General features: G+C 38.5%; 1 protein-coding gene across 1 annotated transcript in view; it reads right to left on the reverse strand.

Annotated features, from left to right (window-relative positions):
* gli3 (GLI family zinc finger 3) overlaps window positions 1-16080 on the reverse strand; it is a 128955-nt gene that overhangs the window by 75944 nt on the left and 36931 nt on the right. The window contains exon 3 of the mRNA XM_037694449.1: window positions 3843-4088. Within this exon, the coding sequence (XP_037550377.1) occupies window positions 3843-4088 (246 nt within the window). The remainder of the gene's footprint in view (window positions 1-3842; window positions 4089-16080) is intronic.

The raw sequence follows: 16080 nt of genomic DNA on the forward strand, positions 1-16080 counted from the left end.
AAGCCCTCATGGCGAGTCGTTGGTGGAGTAAGGCCTGTGTGTGTGTGCTCAATTGTGTTTGGAAGCAGAAAGCAGAACAGAAGCCAGCAGCTCTTTACACCTTGTGTTTCTGGAGTGGCGACAGATGCTACAGGCTTCTGATTCAAAGCAGCTGAAGGAAGTGGGGGGAGAAAAGGTTTAAGGGGACCCCTTTCGTTCTGCTGACCCTCAGACCATCGAAGCCCACAGGGATCGAGCTCTGGTACTTGGTTCAATCAGACAGAATGGGACCGCCATGGGACACCCCATGTCCTCAGCACCTGGGGCCAGTAGGAGGTGTTTTACACAGCAATGCTCTCATCTCAGATCACAAGTCTTTCCGAGCACAGGAAAAGATCAGAGAAGCATCAATGAAAAACACTGGAGGCCATTCAGACTTTTCGATTTTAAGATGAATTTTAGTTATTTTCAGCCTTGCGGGTGTTATTTTTAATTATAGGACTCAACAAAGCTTTTGGTGCTTTTGACTTTAAGCTAAAACTGACAATTTATTAGTTTTTGAAACTGATATTTTTTTATTTATTTAAATCACAAGTTTTTTTCCCTCTGCCATATATACGGTAGTTTCCCAAGGTTCATCGCGACCTGTTAGGTTTCTGGTTTTGCCAAGAGGATAATTTGAAGATATCGAGTTCACCACGGTTTATTAATAAATCTATCTGAGGCCATGCCTTTCTGATCTATAACATAAAATAGTTTTTAAAAAAATTTTTTACAAGGTCTAAGGGTGATTTTTTTTAGTGAAACTGACAAAATTTACAACAACCATTTGACTGCCACTTTACAAAAACAACGATTAAATCTTTTCAGCAGGATTCAAACAAAACTGAGCTTCAGTATTTGTCCACTTTTCTATCATTGCATTCCAACATCTAAATACTCATAAATGCATAATTATAAACTATTAATAAGGTGTCTACAATTATCATTGATTTCTATAAAGCCAACTAATTTTTTTTAATTAAAAAGCAGGCAGTTTGCTGCAAACTCTCTGCTGATGGTTTGTGTTACATCAAGGACAGCTGCAAACAGTAGTTGTGGAGTAAATTAGAGGTAAGCCCTCAAGAAAATAGGGTCAAATTGATGCTTTGATGCAATTTTCCTGTAGACACAATGTTCCTGTCTTTATTTGTTTTATTTTATGCTGTAGATTAGGCTGCTTAGATGCTACTAGTGTGCTTTTCTTTGAAACATGGTGGTTATAAAGTTTATTGTGTTCTCTTTAGTTAACTTATTTCTGTCTAAGCAGTTTGTACAATGTTGTATAGATTGTTTGGAGACAAAATGCTGGTTTAAAAGAGCTACATAATTCAGATTTTGACTCTGGCTCCAAAACAGCACTGCAACTACTATTATTCAAATGAGATATTTATCTGGATTTTGCATCCCATGGACAATCAAAAGTATTTTTTTAAGTGCATAAATCAAAGCAAATTCACATTGCAATAATACCCAATACTTTCACCTGGATGGAGTTGATTGAGAGAAAATTGAAGTGTTTATGGAGAGAAAACCAAAATGAAGAAATCTATGTGCACTTATAGCTTCTTCATAAAGCAACATGAGTCCACACTCTGCTTCGTATGACTGCTGTCATCAAGCTTCTTCAGTCTCAGTGTACAAAGAAATCCTCTTAAAGCTCTTTGGGCCTTTTGACTTTTTATGCTGCTTTTGAACTCTCCATTTCAACTGTGACTTTTCCGCATGACCCCAAGCCCCAGCGTGACCTCCATCCCTCCTCTTCTCTCCCCCCCTGTGGCTGCAGCAGTCTGGAACCACCAGAGCTCCTTCACACATACCCACACACATACACAAAATGAGAAGTGGCAGTGTTGCTGAGTTAGGTCAGGATGTAATCCACAGTAATGTTCTGCCCTCAAGGCTCCTGTCCACGGCACCATCGCCTGGTTTTAAGTAACCTTTCCCTTAAAGAGGCACCTTGGTGTTTCTCAGGCACCCAAGCACAGGGGAGTTAATGAAGTGGCTAAATAAATAAGAGTTACAGTGTACTGCTGGGGTCTAGTGGAGTTTTACTGCCAGTGCTTTAAATTCTCCTGTCCAACTCTGTCTGAGCCAATTCAACAGAAAAATAACCAAACTAAACAAGCTATCACGTCAAATCTTCATCTTAAGGCAAAGCCCTGGCTACAGCGACTGCCAAATTAACCTCCTAACCAGCCTCGTAAAACGCCTTTCCTCTGTTCTTTCTTCCAACATGCACACGCAACTTTATTTTTACCCAGCTACTACTGTTTACCTCACCTTTGTTTTAAATTATCTCCACCTTCTCGATGGAGCCACAACTCTTCCTTCACCTCACTCTCCAGGGCTTCGTCTCTTTTGGTCTCCTTCTCTTTCTCTCACACAGTCTCCGAGTCCCACAGAGAGAAGAGGCAGAGTAGGGGGGTGGGGGGAGTTTGACTCGGCACTGCTTTAGGGCTTTGAAGTGTGTGTTGATGAGAGAAAGTGGAGTACTGTGTTCAGACAGGCCCCTAATGAGGGAATTAAGAAGCTACGCCGGCCTGTTCCCCATACTAACTTCCCAGGCACAAAACAAGACAAGTGAGAATGTGTGTGTACGTGTGTGTAGAGGGGAGTAAGAGAAGGCCTAATCTGTCAGACTTAATCAAGCATCTAACAGTCGTACCTCTCACCTACAGTAAAGAAGCAAAGCTGGCCTCAGCATTTGGGGCGTTACAAACATGTCCTTGAGCTGTGAACTTTCTTAACTTTAAAAAGATTATACCTTAGATGTTCTTAGATGGATCATTCAGGTCTTTTCAAGTAGGTTTCTGTGAAAAGGCTATGACTATTTTATTTCTTACCCGTTTTAGATTTGAACAGCCTCAGTTTGAAGAAATATAGTTCAATTCTGACTGGACTGAAAGCTAATGCTAACAGGAACTTCCTGTAAACACATCAACATATTTCTGTGTAGTGCCAAACTGAAGGAATTAAACATTTATAAAATGGGATTTGTATGAACTGCTGTAAGATTTTGTAGATGAGAGCTGTTTTAGGACAACAGCAATCTGCTTTGGTCTTGACCTGAGGTAGGCAACTTAAGGCCCGAGGGCCAAAAGTGGTTCTTGGACAATCTCCATCAGGCCCCCAATATCCTTAGTAAAAAAACCCAAAAAAAAATAAACACAAAATTTTAAATAAAGATTGATTTAAAAAAAGCAGCAATTTATCAACAAGACTTAACGAAATTTAAATTAAACATCTTACGCAAAACTTAAAAAAAAAAGTTTGTCATTGCGTTTCCAGAACTAGACTGAACCTTACAGACTTAGAAACATAAACATATAAGTTTGTTTTGTTAGTTCTGCTAACATCTATAACATGTTACGCTAACGTGTAACTTGTTAAGCTAATGTATAACATGTGACGCTAACATGCGTAACATGTAAGCTAACGTGTGTAATATATTGTCACAAGAGACAGTTTACAAGGATTTTGGAAAGACTTGTTTTATAAAGCATGCTAACTGCTATAATAAGAAAAATGTCTTCTAAATCATCTGTCATAAAGAATATTTATTTTCCACTTCTCTATGCGGCTTTGACTGATTTAAACGTTTTGATGTGGCCCTTTGGAAAAAAATGTTGCCCACCTCTGGTCTTGACCCTGATCAAACTGCCCATTACTTCATCAATCCAGTCATAAACAAACTCCATTTCTCTGAATTGTGATTGTTCAAAGACTTTTCAATTACAGTTTAGATAATATGTTTATTACAACAAAACTTTCTTTTAAAGGGTTTGAACTGGCGCTTTAGCTTTTGTGGCTCATGCACTTACGATAGTGTGAGTCTAAGTAGCCATTACGGTGGTCCATAGCGAACAGTGTGCCCCTGTACGGCAAGGCATGGTCGGTCAGATGAGGCAGGGAGCCATGCAGCTCCTTCTTGAGCAGGGACGGGTGGTCCTCTGTGGAAGTGGTGGGCTCCTCGTTTGCGCTCCTGTCGAGAGCACCGTGTGTCTGAGCCTGGGAACTGATGGCATTGCGCCTCTCGCGGTGGTACGGCGTGCCTGAACTTTCCTCTTCTGTAGACACAGATAAAAAAACAGAAAGTGAGAAAATCAGCTGTTAAAGCTGCACATTTCAAATGGAAATATTGTCAGGGCGTTGTAATATAGTCTGATCACACAGAAGGTGAATGCACATAAGAGTGGAGCAGGAAATCTAAAATCTACAAAACACGTTGTGTGTAAAGCTGGCGGGGTTTGTTTCCACAGCACCAGATGTGAGAGTTCAGAGACAGAAAGTGTTTCAGCAAATGGACATTATGAATCAAGAAGTCCACATTTTGGAATCCACACAGCTGAGGAAACGTTCTTATTCTAAACTCAGTTCAGTCTGTTCTTTTTAGGAATGGGTTCTTGCGATTGTGGTGGACATTTTGAGCATCACCGTTCGTCATTCTGGTTTTATTCCGCTCCCCGCCCAGTTTGTTCCAATAAAGCCTCTTTTTTTTCCTCAAAGGAAAAATAATAAAAGTGAGGTCTTTGAAATGCCTTATAAAAGAACTAAAGTTGGAGTTGAGCTCAATGCTTGAACTCCACCAAAGAGATGTGACCTTTGACCTTTGTCATGACCTCTGAACTAACATGCACAAGGGTCAGCTAGCCTCTTGGTCTCATGCACGTCATTTGTGTTGTTTGATAGCTTGAGACGGTCTCAGACAGCAGTGCGGCATGCCAGGCATTCTTTTATTTTTATTTTTTATTTTTCCACATTTTGACAAGATCCTTTGAAAAGCATTTAAAGATTCATCCCAATTCAAACATGTTCACGAGTGTTTATGTAAAGTACATAGTAGCTGCCTTACAGCAGCTCTTATTTGTAAAACCATTACAGAAAAAAAAGCAACACGAAAACCAAAACCATATGGGCAATAACTTTTCAAGAGAGACACGGAAACTAACGAAACATGACAAGATGTCACAAACTACAATATAATGGGAACCCAACCACATTATAGAAAATAAAACATCAAAACAGGAAACTGGAACGCTGGAGTCCTTCAAAAAGTTGTGCTTTCTGTTTTGCTCTATATAAGTTTAACAATGTATTGTTTCAGGTTTACTGTTGTATGAAAACTGTTGTTTTTAGAGATAATGTAACGTTATTTTGTTTAATTATTTGGTCTTTTTTAGGCTCCACCCCCTATTTTCATGTGCTTGTTAATGTATAAATATAATGATATTGTTAAACATGAAATGGTACCACTTCACATTACGGCTCTCCTAATAAATGGCTAATAAATAGTTTAATGATACATTATTAATTCCTCTATAAACACTTTATAACTCATTAATAATTGTTTATTATACATTCATTAAGGGTGACAGTAAGACAAATGTGACCAGTTTCTTGGCAAATAGTGAGCCAAATATGTTCACCTATATATTTCATCTTGAGTTGTTATATTAAACATTTCAAACTAAGTTACTACCTTGTAAGCCCAATAAGCATTTCTAAACCAATATAATATTAGTTGTAGATACTTATAATGCAGAAATAAAGTACAATATTATATGCTAAAAAAAATTACGTTTACAAAAATAATTGAAAAAAATGAAATATATAGGTGAGCAGATTTGGTAAGAAACTGATCAGTTTTGTCTCTCTGTCACCCTTAACTTATGCATAATACGCAGTTATTAAAGATTTATAAATTATTTAAAGAGGAATTAATAACATATCTATAAACTATTTATTAGCATCTATAAGGGGAGTCTGGGGAGCCTTATTGTAAAGTGGTACCCATGAAATAAAAATAATCACACACACTTACATAAAAAAGGTTTCTGTTTGAAATACTCTCCAAAATATTGTTTAAATCAACATGTTTGTATAAATGTGTACTTTTTGAATTTTGTACTCTATTTTTTTTTTGTTTACTTTGTGTTTTGTGCCCAACATTTTATTTTGTTTGTTTAAGATGTTTTACACCGTACAATATAGTGAAAAATTTTTTGTGCTCATTAAAATAGATTTGAAATTTACATTTTTTTAAATAAATTTAATTAACTTTATGACATCACTTGTATTGATTCATACTTAGGTACTCTTCACATTATTGCTTCAAACTGCAACATGACCAGAATTTTAATCTGAATGAACAAATGCAATACTTGTTCATTTGATTAAGACATTTTGTTAAGTTACTTTTCTCCGTTTACTATAACCTCATCCCACCACCTCCACCCCAGTCGTTCAGTCCTTGTGTTAAAATAATATGATTTCATCAAGATGAGTGCTGGTCATCTGTACCCTCCATGTTTGTTCCTACATTAAAGCCTCCAACTAAGAATCTGGCAAAATGCCACTGCTCTGGCGCCAGATGTTCTGTAGTATTTGCAGCTTGGTGACATGAGCGCCTCCCCACCTTCTCCCATGAACTGCAAGCCAACAACATCCAACCACCATTTAGAAACAGAGCAGAGGGCCAGATTAAAGAGCACCACCTTAAGCAGTGAAGAGGGACGCCATAGTGCGTTGCCACTTCTCAGGAAAAAAAGAAGCGATCACAAAGGAGCGGAGAACAAGACTGAAAGAGGCGATGAGCGAGGAGGAGCAGCTCGAGGGTCCCACTTTATTCCCCTCACTCTCCCACATCCATTACCTGCGTCTGGGCCCAGCCGTGCCCCGCCGCAGCACTGGCAACAGATTCAAGGAGTCTTAACGCGGAACTGACAGCCGGAGAGGCAAGTCACTCTCATCCACAGGAAATGACAGTGTCAGTTATGATATAAGTATTTAATCCTATACTGCACAGCCAGTGATCTTATTAAGGGAATAAAGCAACTTATACGGTTAAAGCTGGATTAATAGGTCTGTGCTCTGCAAAGCGCAATATTAACATAAAGGGATTTTGGAATTGGGTTCATCTCCTGACATGGATTGAGGAAGTCGAGGCTGTAAACTATGCAGGGAGTGAGAACCGCTAGAGGTAAAGTGTGGAGCAGTGTGTAGCAGAGGCTCCTGCTGTGTACTCACAGCTATTCCACTTTCACAAAGATGTAGCATTGCGGCTGGGAAAGTAGACTGGCTACATATTTTTGAGCTTTTTTACTTTTAAATACATATTAAATATTTTATAAATGGATTCATCCATGTGCATTTAGATAGAGTGGTCCAAACTAATAAAACCACAAAAGTTCAACTTTGAGAACTATAGTTTCTAGGAGTGCACCAATTGCAGTTTTCTGGCCGATCACCGATCTCTAAAAAGCCTGACCTACTGATACCGATTTTGGCCGATACCAATTTTGTTTGATAAGCGACACTGTCAGGTGTTATAAAGTCACAATGCACCTTCAATTGTCCAATCTTATTTATTGAAAAACATACCCTTGAACAATATCCTAGTAATAATACAAACTTGTTTTAAATGGCCATGAGGTAATATGAAATATAAATGAAGTTTAGACAGCTGTTGTTAAAACTACAAATAATCAGTAAAATCGGTTTCTCATTTAAGTATCGGCCGATCTCCCAAAATTAAAGAAATCAGGGCCAATATGTGCACCCCTAATAGTTTCACATTAGTGTTTACCAGTTATTTAAATTTGTTCTCGCAATTTTCTTGTTCTTTCCATTGTTTTGTTTCTATAGTGAACCCCAGTGCTACTCAGAAATGCCTCTCCTCCGAGTGAGGTCAAGCAGCAAATAGTTCAATCACAGCCCCATCATGGTCCCACCATCCCCCATTCAGTCACCCTGGCAAGCCCAGAGGAGGGGGTTCATCATTCTACCATATACCACCTTCAGGGGCTTCATTACTGCAGTTCATGGGTCCTTAAATGGTTAAACAAACACTTTGCACCACAAGGGTCAATTGACTCCTTGACTCCATGCTATTCTCAAGCAAGGTTGTTCTTCTGTGCTGCTTGTGGAAACTTTTTGTCTTATAACATGTTGAGCATCAGTCAAAATTTGAGCTAATGAAGAGGAGAGGTAAACACGTGCAACTTTGAAAACTTGAAGCCTGCAACACTTTTCTGACTCCTGACCATCTGTCCGACAGATTCTTTCCCTTTTCCCCTTTCTTCATTTTTGATTCCTCTTTTATTTCACCGTTCTTTTCCCATGGTTGCCACATCAGTCCTCTACCAGTTTGCAGGTCTATTCAGCCCACAACACAAAAGCAGCAGATCGGCCCTCTGTGGACCAGAGGAAAGCATGCCTTAAAAAAAAACAGGAGGAAAAAAAAAAAGAACCATCCTGCTTTCTCTCTATGGTGATTGAATTTCTTAACATCTTTTCAAAAAGCGCTTAAATGCCTGGAGGCGAGAGGAAGAAACAAGCTAATGGTGGATGGGGAGCACTGAACAAATTTCAGAGCCCTTTCCTGCTTGCGTTTGAGGTTGAAAGCGAGCTCTTGCCTTTCAAGTTTCAAAGTCCTCCTTCCTCCCGCAGTGTCACTGAAGGATTTGAAAAGAAGGTAATTGTGCTCACTGCCATCCTGATCAGAGCACACGCCCCAGCTCTAGTATTTCAGGAGCTTTCTCTGCCACTATAATGGTACCTGGTACTTCATTCCTGCATTCTTTCTCCCTTACAACTCTTTCTCCTTTTCCCTTTAACCCTCTACAAATGCACTCTCTATTGCTCTCATGTGTTTGCTTTTTATTTCTCTTTTACCCCCAGCAGGCCACTCATTAAACCCTGAAACCCAGGTTTTTCTCTTTTTTCCTCTTGTCTTCAGTCTCCATTGAAGGATTCTGGTTCAAATACCTTTCGAGAAAACCCTATACATTGGTCTTAACAAAGAGAGCGTGGATGCAATGGCAATATACAATTCTGAAAGCAATAATGAGATATGGAGTGGGGCCAATGCCTCGAGTCGGGCTCTGGGATAAGAGGGGCTAAAGTTAAGGGTGTCCAGCCAATTTACAGAAATCAAAAGTGAAACAAACCCCCAACCATGTTGTTTTGAAGGATTTTTCTAGAGGCACAGGTTAAGAACAAGGCTTGCTGTACTTCCACATGAAAACAGTCCTTAACTCTCAAGTATTTGATTCACCTTCCAGCATGGAATGTGCCTTTTAAGGGGTATACAAAGGGCCGCTGCATGCAACAATTCTCCCTAACAGTCTTAAAAATCAGAAGAGGTGTTGTTTAAACTGTCTTATCCAAAGCCTGGCCTTTGCTGTATTCCACCTTATAACTTCTGAAAGTACCGTGGCACAAACAGGGTTTTGGCTGGGGAGCGCACAGAGAGAAGTGGAGGGGGATACACGGTGAAATCACAAAACATTTCTTCAAAGCTCCTCTCCTCCCGTGCAATAATCTCTTGCTCCCTTTTTTTTTTCTTTCTCTTGCAAATCAACTCCAGGGAAAGACTCAAGACTCCCCAATTAACAATGAGAAGGGGGAAGAAAAATTCCAGCAGCTGGCTAGAGTTTAATAAGAGCACTTCTCCAAGCGGCTTAGGCTTATATACCTGATTCACCGGCCCTGGCACTGACGCTAAAGACAGAGGGAATCACTCACGATTAGCGCAGGCTGATATAAGAGGGACCAAACCAACAACATGAGCATGGGGGATTAGGGCAATTGTGTAAGGCATTTTTCTGATCAACTCCTTGGCTTATCAGTGCTACAAAGAACTTGCTACCCACTTGTTATAAGAGTCCTCTTGGGGCTCCATCTATTGTCAAAATAAAGTATGACTTTTGAGTGACCTCCTACAATAATCTAATATGTGAATGCAAAATAGCTTGCTGTTTTTTGTCATCTTTTGAAAACCCTAACAAGCATAAAGTTACCGTTCTCTAACTTTGCCCTCATGCTTGAGTTTTTCTCTGCAGAATGAAGCAATAGTTTTTTTTAAAGCCCCATCATATGACTGATGTTTGGCCAAATTGAAAAGAGAGGTCTGACTGGCCTCTCTCCTGATTAGCAGTCTATTGTCAGCTGCTGATTTCCTGCACAGCTTTCACAAACGCCCTCCTCAATATTCATCCAGGCAAATATGGCTACTCCCACATCACAGTTTGGCTCTTGGTACCCCAACCCCCTGCTCCCCAACACACAGTCCAAGCCTGTTCTGTCCTGGTCTTCAGGGACGCACCCAGAGCTCAGCATCTTGCAGTCCTAGACTCGAGGCCCCGAGGATTGGGAGGGGCAAAATCAAAGCCTGCTTGACTCCTTCCTTCTTCCCTGCGCTCACCTCAAATCAGCCTCACAGCGGGGTTATGTCTTTCCCAAGCCTCTGCCTGCCCCTTATTCGCCCATTAGGGGGGACAGGCCCACCATAGAGCAGCCCGAAACCCCATGACCATTTCATCAGGGCCACATTGTGAGAGAGCAATGAGCATGGCAGTGAGAGGGCTGAAAGCCTTGACTAAAATGCACACTGATGCATTTTTGACCACTGATAGTTGCGGCTTTTAAGGTTTTCCACTCAATGGGCATCTTGGCCTGGATCCTTTGATGAATCAAACACCAAGAGATGCATTTTGATCAAGGCTTCAAAGCAAAAGATGTGATTTTGTGCTCTGATTGGCTTACCGACTGTATTAGCATTGATAGAAATGGTGACAAGCCAGCTATCATCAGACCCAACCTGGAAGACATTTATAATGTTCACTGTAAGAATTTAAATGGTTGCTTGCAAGGGCAGAGTTACGTCAAAGTGGCATAGTGGGGCTTTTAGGGTGAATCTGGGCACAGAGTTTATGAGAGCGCGGTCCAGCTTTCCACTGGGCTTCAGTACTGGAATCCCAGTTCTGACACCAGAGTGATTCGGACCAAGCCTGTGGCACTCAGATTAGGAGGGCCTCGCCAAGAGAAACGGATATCCAGCCAAAGCAAAGAAACGCAAAGCCAACAGTTCGTCTAGAATAGGAAAACATACACAAATTTCGACCACATCAAATATGATGCAAAATGACACGCAGTCTTGATTTCCCATCTGTCAGGGTAGAATTATTTAAATTTCTGAAAAGTCCTGAATATTCTGTAAATACTGTTTTATCATAAAATACCCATTTGGCTACTTGTGTTTTAATGCATTTAGTGCATTGAGATATAAATTCCCCCCATTAGGATGGTTTGCCTGCACTTAGTAGGAGTTGGATAATTAGACACTTCAAAGGCACCTGCCCACCATCCCAGAGGAGGCAGGAATCCCCGCCCCTTGCCCCGTTTAAAAGCATGTTAACTCGTATCTGAGGCTAGCAGGCTAATTTAACTTTTGACATTTGATATCTGAGGAATGAGTGGGATCAGCCATTTAGCTGGAACAGGATTACCCTTCCGCTCATCCCCCCTCCTCATCTCCCTCCACCCCCATCAACCCCTTTCTCCCCTCCTCACACACCCCACTCTCAGCCAGTCAGGCCAGATTCATTAATTTTCCTGCTGCTAAGCACTTTATCAATGACTGGTGAGCGTCTAAGTCCGAAGAGGACTCGCTCTTTCAGCCTTTCATGGTGATTAGGCCTGTGGATGTTCAGATCTGTCGGTCTAATTTACAGCCTGCTTAGGTGCTGCTGATTGGTTCTCACACCTGCTGGTGCAGCTCAATAAACCGAGGTGAAACTTAAGAAAATAACACGTGAAACTGACTTAGGGTGCAGTTAATGGCACCCACCCATGATTAGCAGGAAATCATTTAATTGCCTGTGTGTGTTTTTGTATTTATGTGTTTCTGTCTGTCTTTCAGCACAATATTACATAGATTTTTATGAAACTATCAACAACAATGTTGAGCTAAAATTTGATGTGGTAGTTGCTGAGCGTCATCCTCATCAAATACTCTGAGGGCTTACAGATTGTGTGACACTTTTGTTTGAAACGTTGGCTTGCAAGGCATTAGGTGATCTACATTCTTTCAAGAAATAGTGAATAACCAGGCTAATTTATAGAGCAATGGTAAAGTGTGAACATGCAGCAGAAATATAGATAAACCCATAAAAAATAGACAAATTTTCTTTACCTGATTACTGCTGATAAAGAGGAACATTGCAACCAATATCTCATCTAACACGTCATATTTGCTGACATTAAATTATATACTATTCAGTGCAAATGTGTCATAGTTTTCAACTGTGCCTGAGCCCAATTTATTAAAAATACAGCCAATGCTCTTTGACTTATCACAGGTAGAGAGGTGTTGGGAGTTACCTCACATCCATAAATCTACTTTAGTCTCGGTTTAACGCCTCCTGCTGAATGTCTACATTACAGGTTGAATCAGGGGCAGCACAAGTGTGACGGATCTGGGTTAAATGAACAGCATGCCTGGAGCTTTGATGCTGCAGCTGGTAACGCTTACACTTCCTAACCCGTCACATTTGGATGTAAGATCTTTTTACCAGAGAGCATGACAATCAGAATTCCAAACTACAAGCCAGATGCCATAAAACATAACAGGACACAACTAACTTCTTCATTCTCTTCCCACAGCGAGGGCTTGTTCTAGTCTAAAATGAAGGTACTTAAAGTAAAAAAACGTCTCAGCCCTATTTCAGTTGTTATTTAAACACAGAACCAGACACTGTAATTGTTTAAAATAACGCCAGGTCCCATAAATGTCCTAGTAGAGCTGACAAAGGATCTTTTATTAAGTCACCAATCTTTTTTGCTCCAGAACGTTAAACTTGATCCTAACAGGATGTGTAATATCAGTGGAAGTTTGTGCTTTGTGAATGAGATTTAGTTCCCGTCATCTCACCTTAAAATGCAGGAAAAACATGAACCACTTTATTAGGAAGTTTAAAGCAGGCAAGGAAAGAGAATCTGCCACGTTAGACAGATTTAAATACTTTTTGCTCAAAAGAAGCTGTTAGTTGGAGGTGAGCATAAAAAACCAGAGACTGTGCATTTCTTCTGAAAATGCACTGTGAATGCTTATTGCTGAAGAACTTGCTGAAAACAGCTGAAAATAGCTAAAAACATGCTGAAATGTAGCTGAAATGGATGAACAAGACTGAGTTAGCAGAAGAAAGCAGAAAGAACACATATTTGCTCAATTAGGTTTTAATAAGCAGAAATGAGCACAAAAATTGATAAATTAGCTACAGAAAGCTGAAATTAGCAACAACAACAACAACAAAAAAGCTTAAAAGTAGCTTAAAAGGCATAAAGAAGCTTATACTACCAGGAGGAAATGGAAGGAGCTGCCATGAGCTTAGAAAATGTGGAATTTGCTGGGGGGGAAATAGCACAAAAACAGCTGGAAAAAGTAGCAGATAAGGCTGAAAAAGCTGAAAGTAGCTGAAAGTAGCAGAAAGAAGTTAATTAAGCTGAAAGTAGCAGAGATTACCACAAAAAACTTTAATTTATCTGAAAACAGCTAAAATTAGCTAAAAAAATCTGAAAATGTAAAACAAGCTTAAATTAGCAAGAGGAAAGCAGAAAAAGCAGAAGTTTGCAAAATTAGGCTGAAAGAAGCAGAAATGAGCACAAAAAGTAGAAATTGTCTGAAAAAGCTGAAATTAGCAACAAAAAAAAAACAGCTGAAAAGTTACTAAAAAAGCAGAAAGAAGCTGAAATTACAAGAAGGAAGTGGAAAGAGCACATTTGTGCTGAATTAGGCTGAAAAAAAGTTGAAATGAGTGCAAAATGTGGAACTGGCTGATAAAACTTAAATTAGAATAAAAACAGCTATAAATACAGTAGTAGCTGAAAATTAGAAAAAAGCTGAAAGGAGCATAACAAGCTGAAATTAGCAGAAAAAATTAGAAGAAACAGAAAAATGTTGTAGTTAGAAAGAATCTGAAAGGAGCACAAAACAGCTGAAATTAGCTGAAAGTAGCTGAAAAAAGTTAAATTTTACACAAATAAGCTGAAAAAAGCTGAACCAGAACAAAATGTGAAAGGAGCAATGGTGGTAAACAGATCTAAAGATTTGAAGGATGTAAAATGAGCTCAATTCATTTTCTATGAGAAAAAAATGGCAGAAAAGGCTAAATATTTCCAAAAGCTAAAGTTGCACCAATACCAAAAGTCATTGCAGGATTGTCCTGAAAGAGCTGAACCTTTTGATATACGATTTGTTGAAATAGCTTGAAAACTGTGGGATGAGAATCGCATTAAAAAAATGTACAGAAGAAAAATGGATCATAATAGTGTGAATGCTTCATAAACATTCACACTATTAGACAAAAATTGTACTATAAAACAAAAGTAAAGAAAAGACCAACATCCTTCCGGATGGAAGGTGAAACGTTTCAGCACAAATAAAAAAATAAAAAACTGTCCAGATGACCTTAACTGAAAAATGTTGGATTGTATACCTGTATTATTGCGCATGGACTTTGTTTAACATGTAAAATTGCACATCTGAACAATACATTGTACTTCTTTCTCTGCCAATTTTATAACATATTAAAATAACAGATTTTAAAATCTAAATTAAAATATGTGCACTCGTTGTCAAAGTAATTGTTCGTTCCCAGGTTATACAGTACATTACCAACATAAAATTCCTGTTTTTCACAAGTAATTTAAAGTTACTGGTGGGGGCAGAAGTATGTGGAGTTTAAACAGACATGAAATTCTTTCTCTTCATTCATCACGGCAAAGGAGGACCAAGAACCTTGATGAAATTGTTTGTAAAGTCATGCATGAATCAAAGGTTCACCAGGGCGTGAAACATCCTATTACTGGTCTTAAACTCCAGTTTCTCACACCATTACACTGTAAAAACTCTGAAAATGTTATCAGCTTTGTAGGTGACAAAAGAAGTCCTCCAATGAAATACAGTAAATTCTTATAACATAACTACCAGTACTTAAAATGTATTTAAAAAAAAAAAAAGTTGAAAATAATTTTTCAAATTTTAAATACAGAGGAGTATGTTGTCATTATATTGCTTGAACTAATAAAAATAAATAAAAATGCTTACTGTGTGAATATTTATGAAGCATTCACACTATTGTGATCCATTTTTCTCCCATAAAATTTTCGGCACGATTCTCATCCCACAGTTTTTATTTATGCAAGTTTCAGCTTTTTCTACTATTTCAGCTATACTATTTAGCTGTTTTTTATGCTAATTTAAACTTTTTCAGCTAATTCCACCTTTGTTGCACTAATTTCAACTATTTTACAAATGTGCTACTTTTTTGTGCTAATTTCTGCTTCTTTCAGCAAATGTGTTATTTCTGCTTTCTTCTGTTAATTTAAGCTTTTCAGCTACTTTTTAAGCAGTTTTTAAGTAAATTTCAGCTGTTTTCATATAAATTCAAGTTTTTTGTTGTAATTTCTGCTACTTTAAATTCAGCTTGTTGTGCTCCTTTCAGCTTTTTTCTGCTAGTTTCAGCTTTTTCTGCTATTTCAGCTATCGGTGCTTTTTAGCTGTTTTGTGCTAAGTTTAGCTTTTTCAGTTAATTCCACTTTTTTTTAGCTCATTTCAGCTCTTTCCACTTCCTTATGTTAGTTCAAGCTTCTTTCTGCCTTTTCAGCTACTTTTCAGCTGTTTTTTTTTTGTTGCTAATTTCAACTTTTTTAGCTAATTTCCTAATTTTTGTACTCATTTCTGCTAATTTAAACCTAATTTAGTAACTATGTCTTCGTTCTGCATTCTTCTACTAACTTAAGCTTGTTCTTCTATTTCAACTACATTTCAGCACGTTTTTAGCTAATTTCAGCTGTTTTATCTTATGAGGAAGATGACAACATGTGCAGTGTGTATGTTGTTGTGCATTAACACAATCCTTGCTATCCCCTGGTGTTTAAGTGTTTTAATGTCTGAATAACTCTTAGCACAACGTGATCGGTACATTGTTTAATAAACAAGAAAAATATGTGAAAATGGTATTTTAAAAATTACAAAAAACAGCCAAAATCCAAAGAAAAACAAGAACATTTTTTTGAAAATCTAAAGAAACACTATATTAAAAAAAAATTTTTTTTTTTTAAAGAATACAAAACGGTCTGGGTGCTTGAACTAAGGAATGATTTAGGACTTTTGCCCAGTACTGTATACCAACAGACAAACTTTTAAAGAAGTTTTTAAAGTTATGTATGTATGTATGTACTTTGTATGTATGTATGTATGAATCTAGCTATATATGT

This window comes from Nematolebias whitei, chromosome 20 (assembly GCF_014905685.2).
Source record: "Nematolebias whitei isolate Nwh7 chromosome 20, NemWhi1, whole genome shotgun sequence".
NCBI lineage: Eukaryota > Metazoa > Chordata > Actinopteri > Cyprinodontiformes > Rivulidae > Nematolebias > Nematolebias whitei.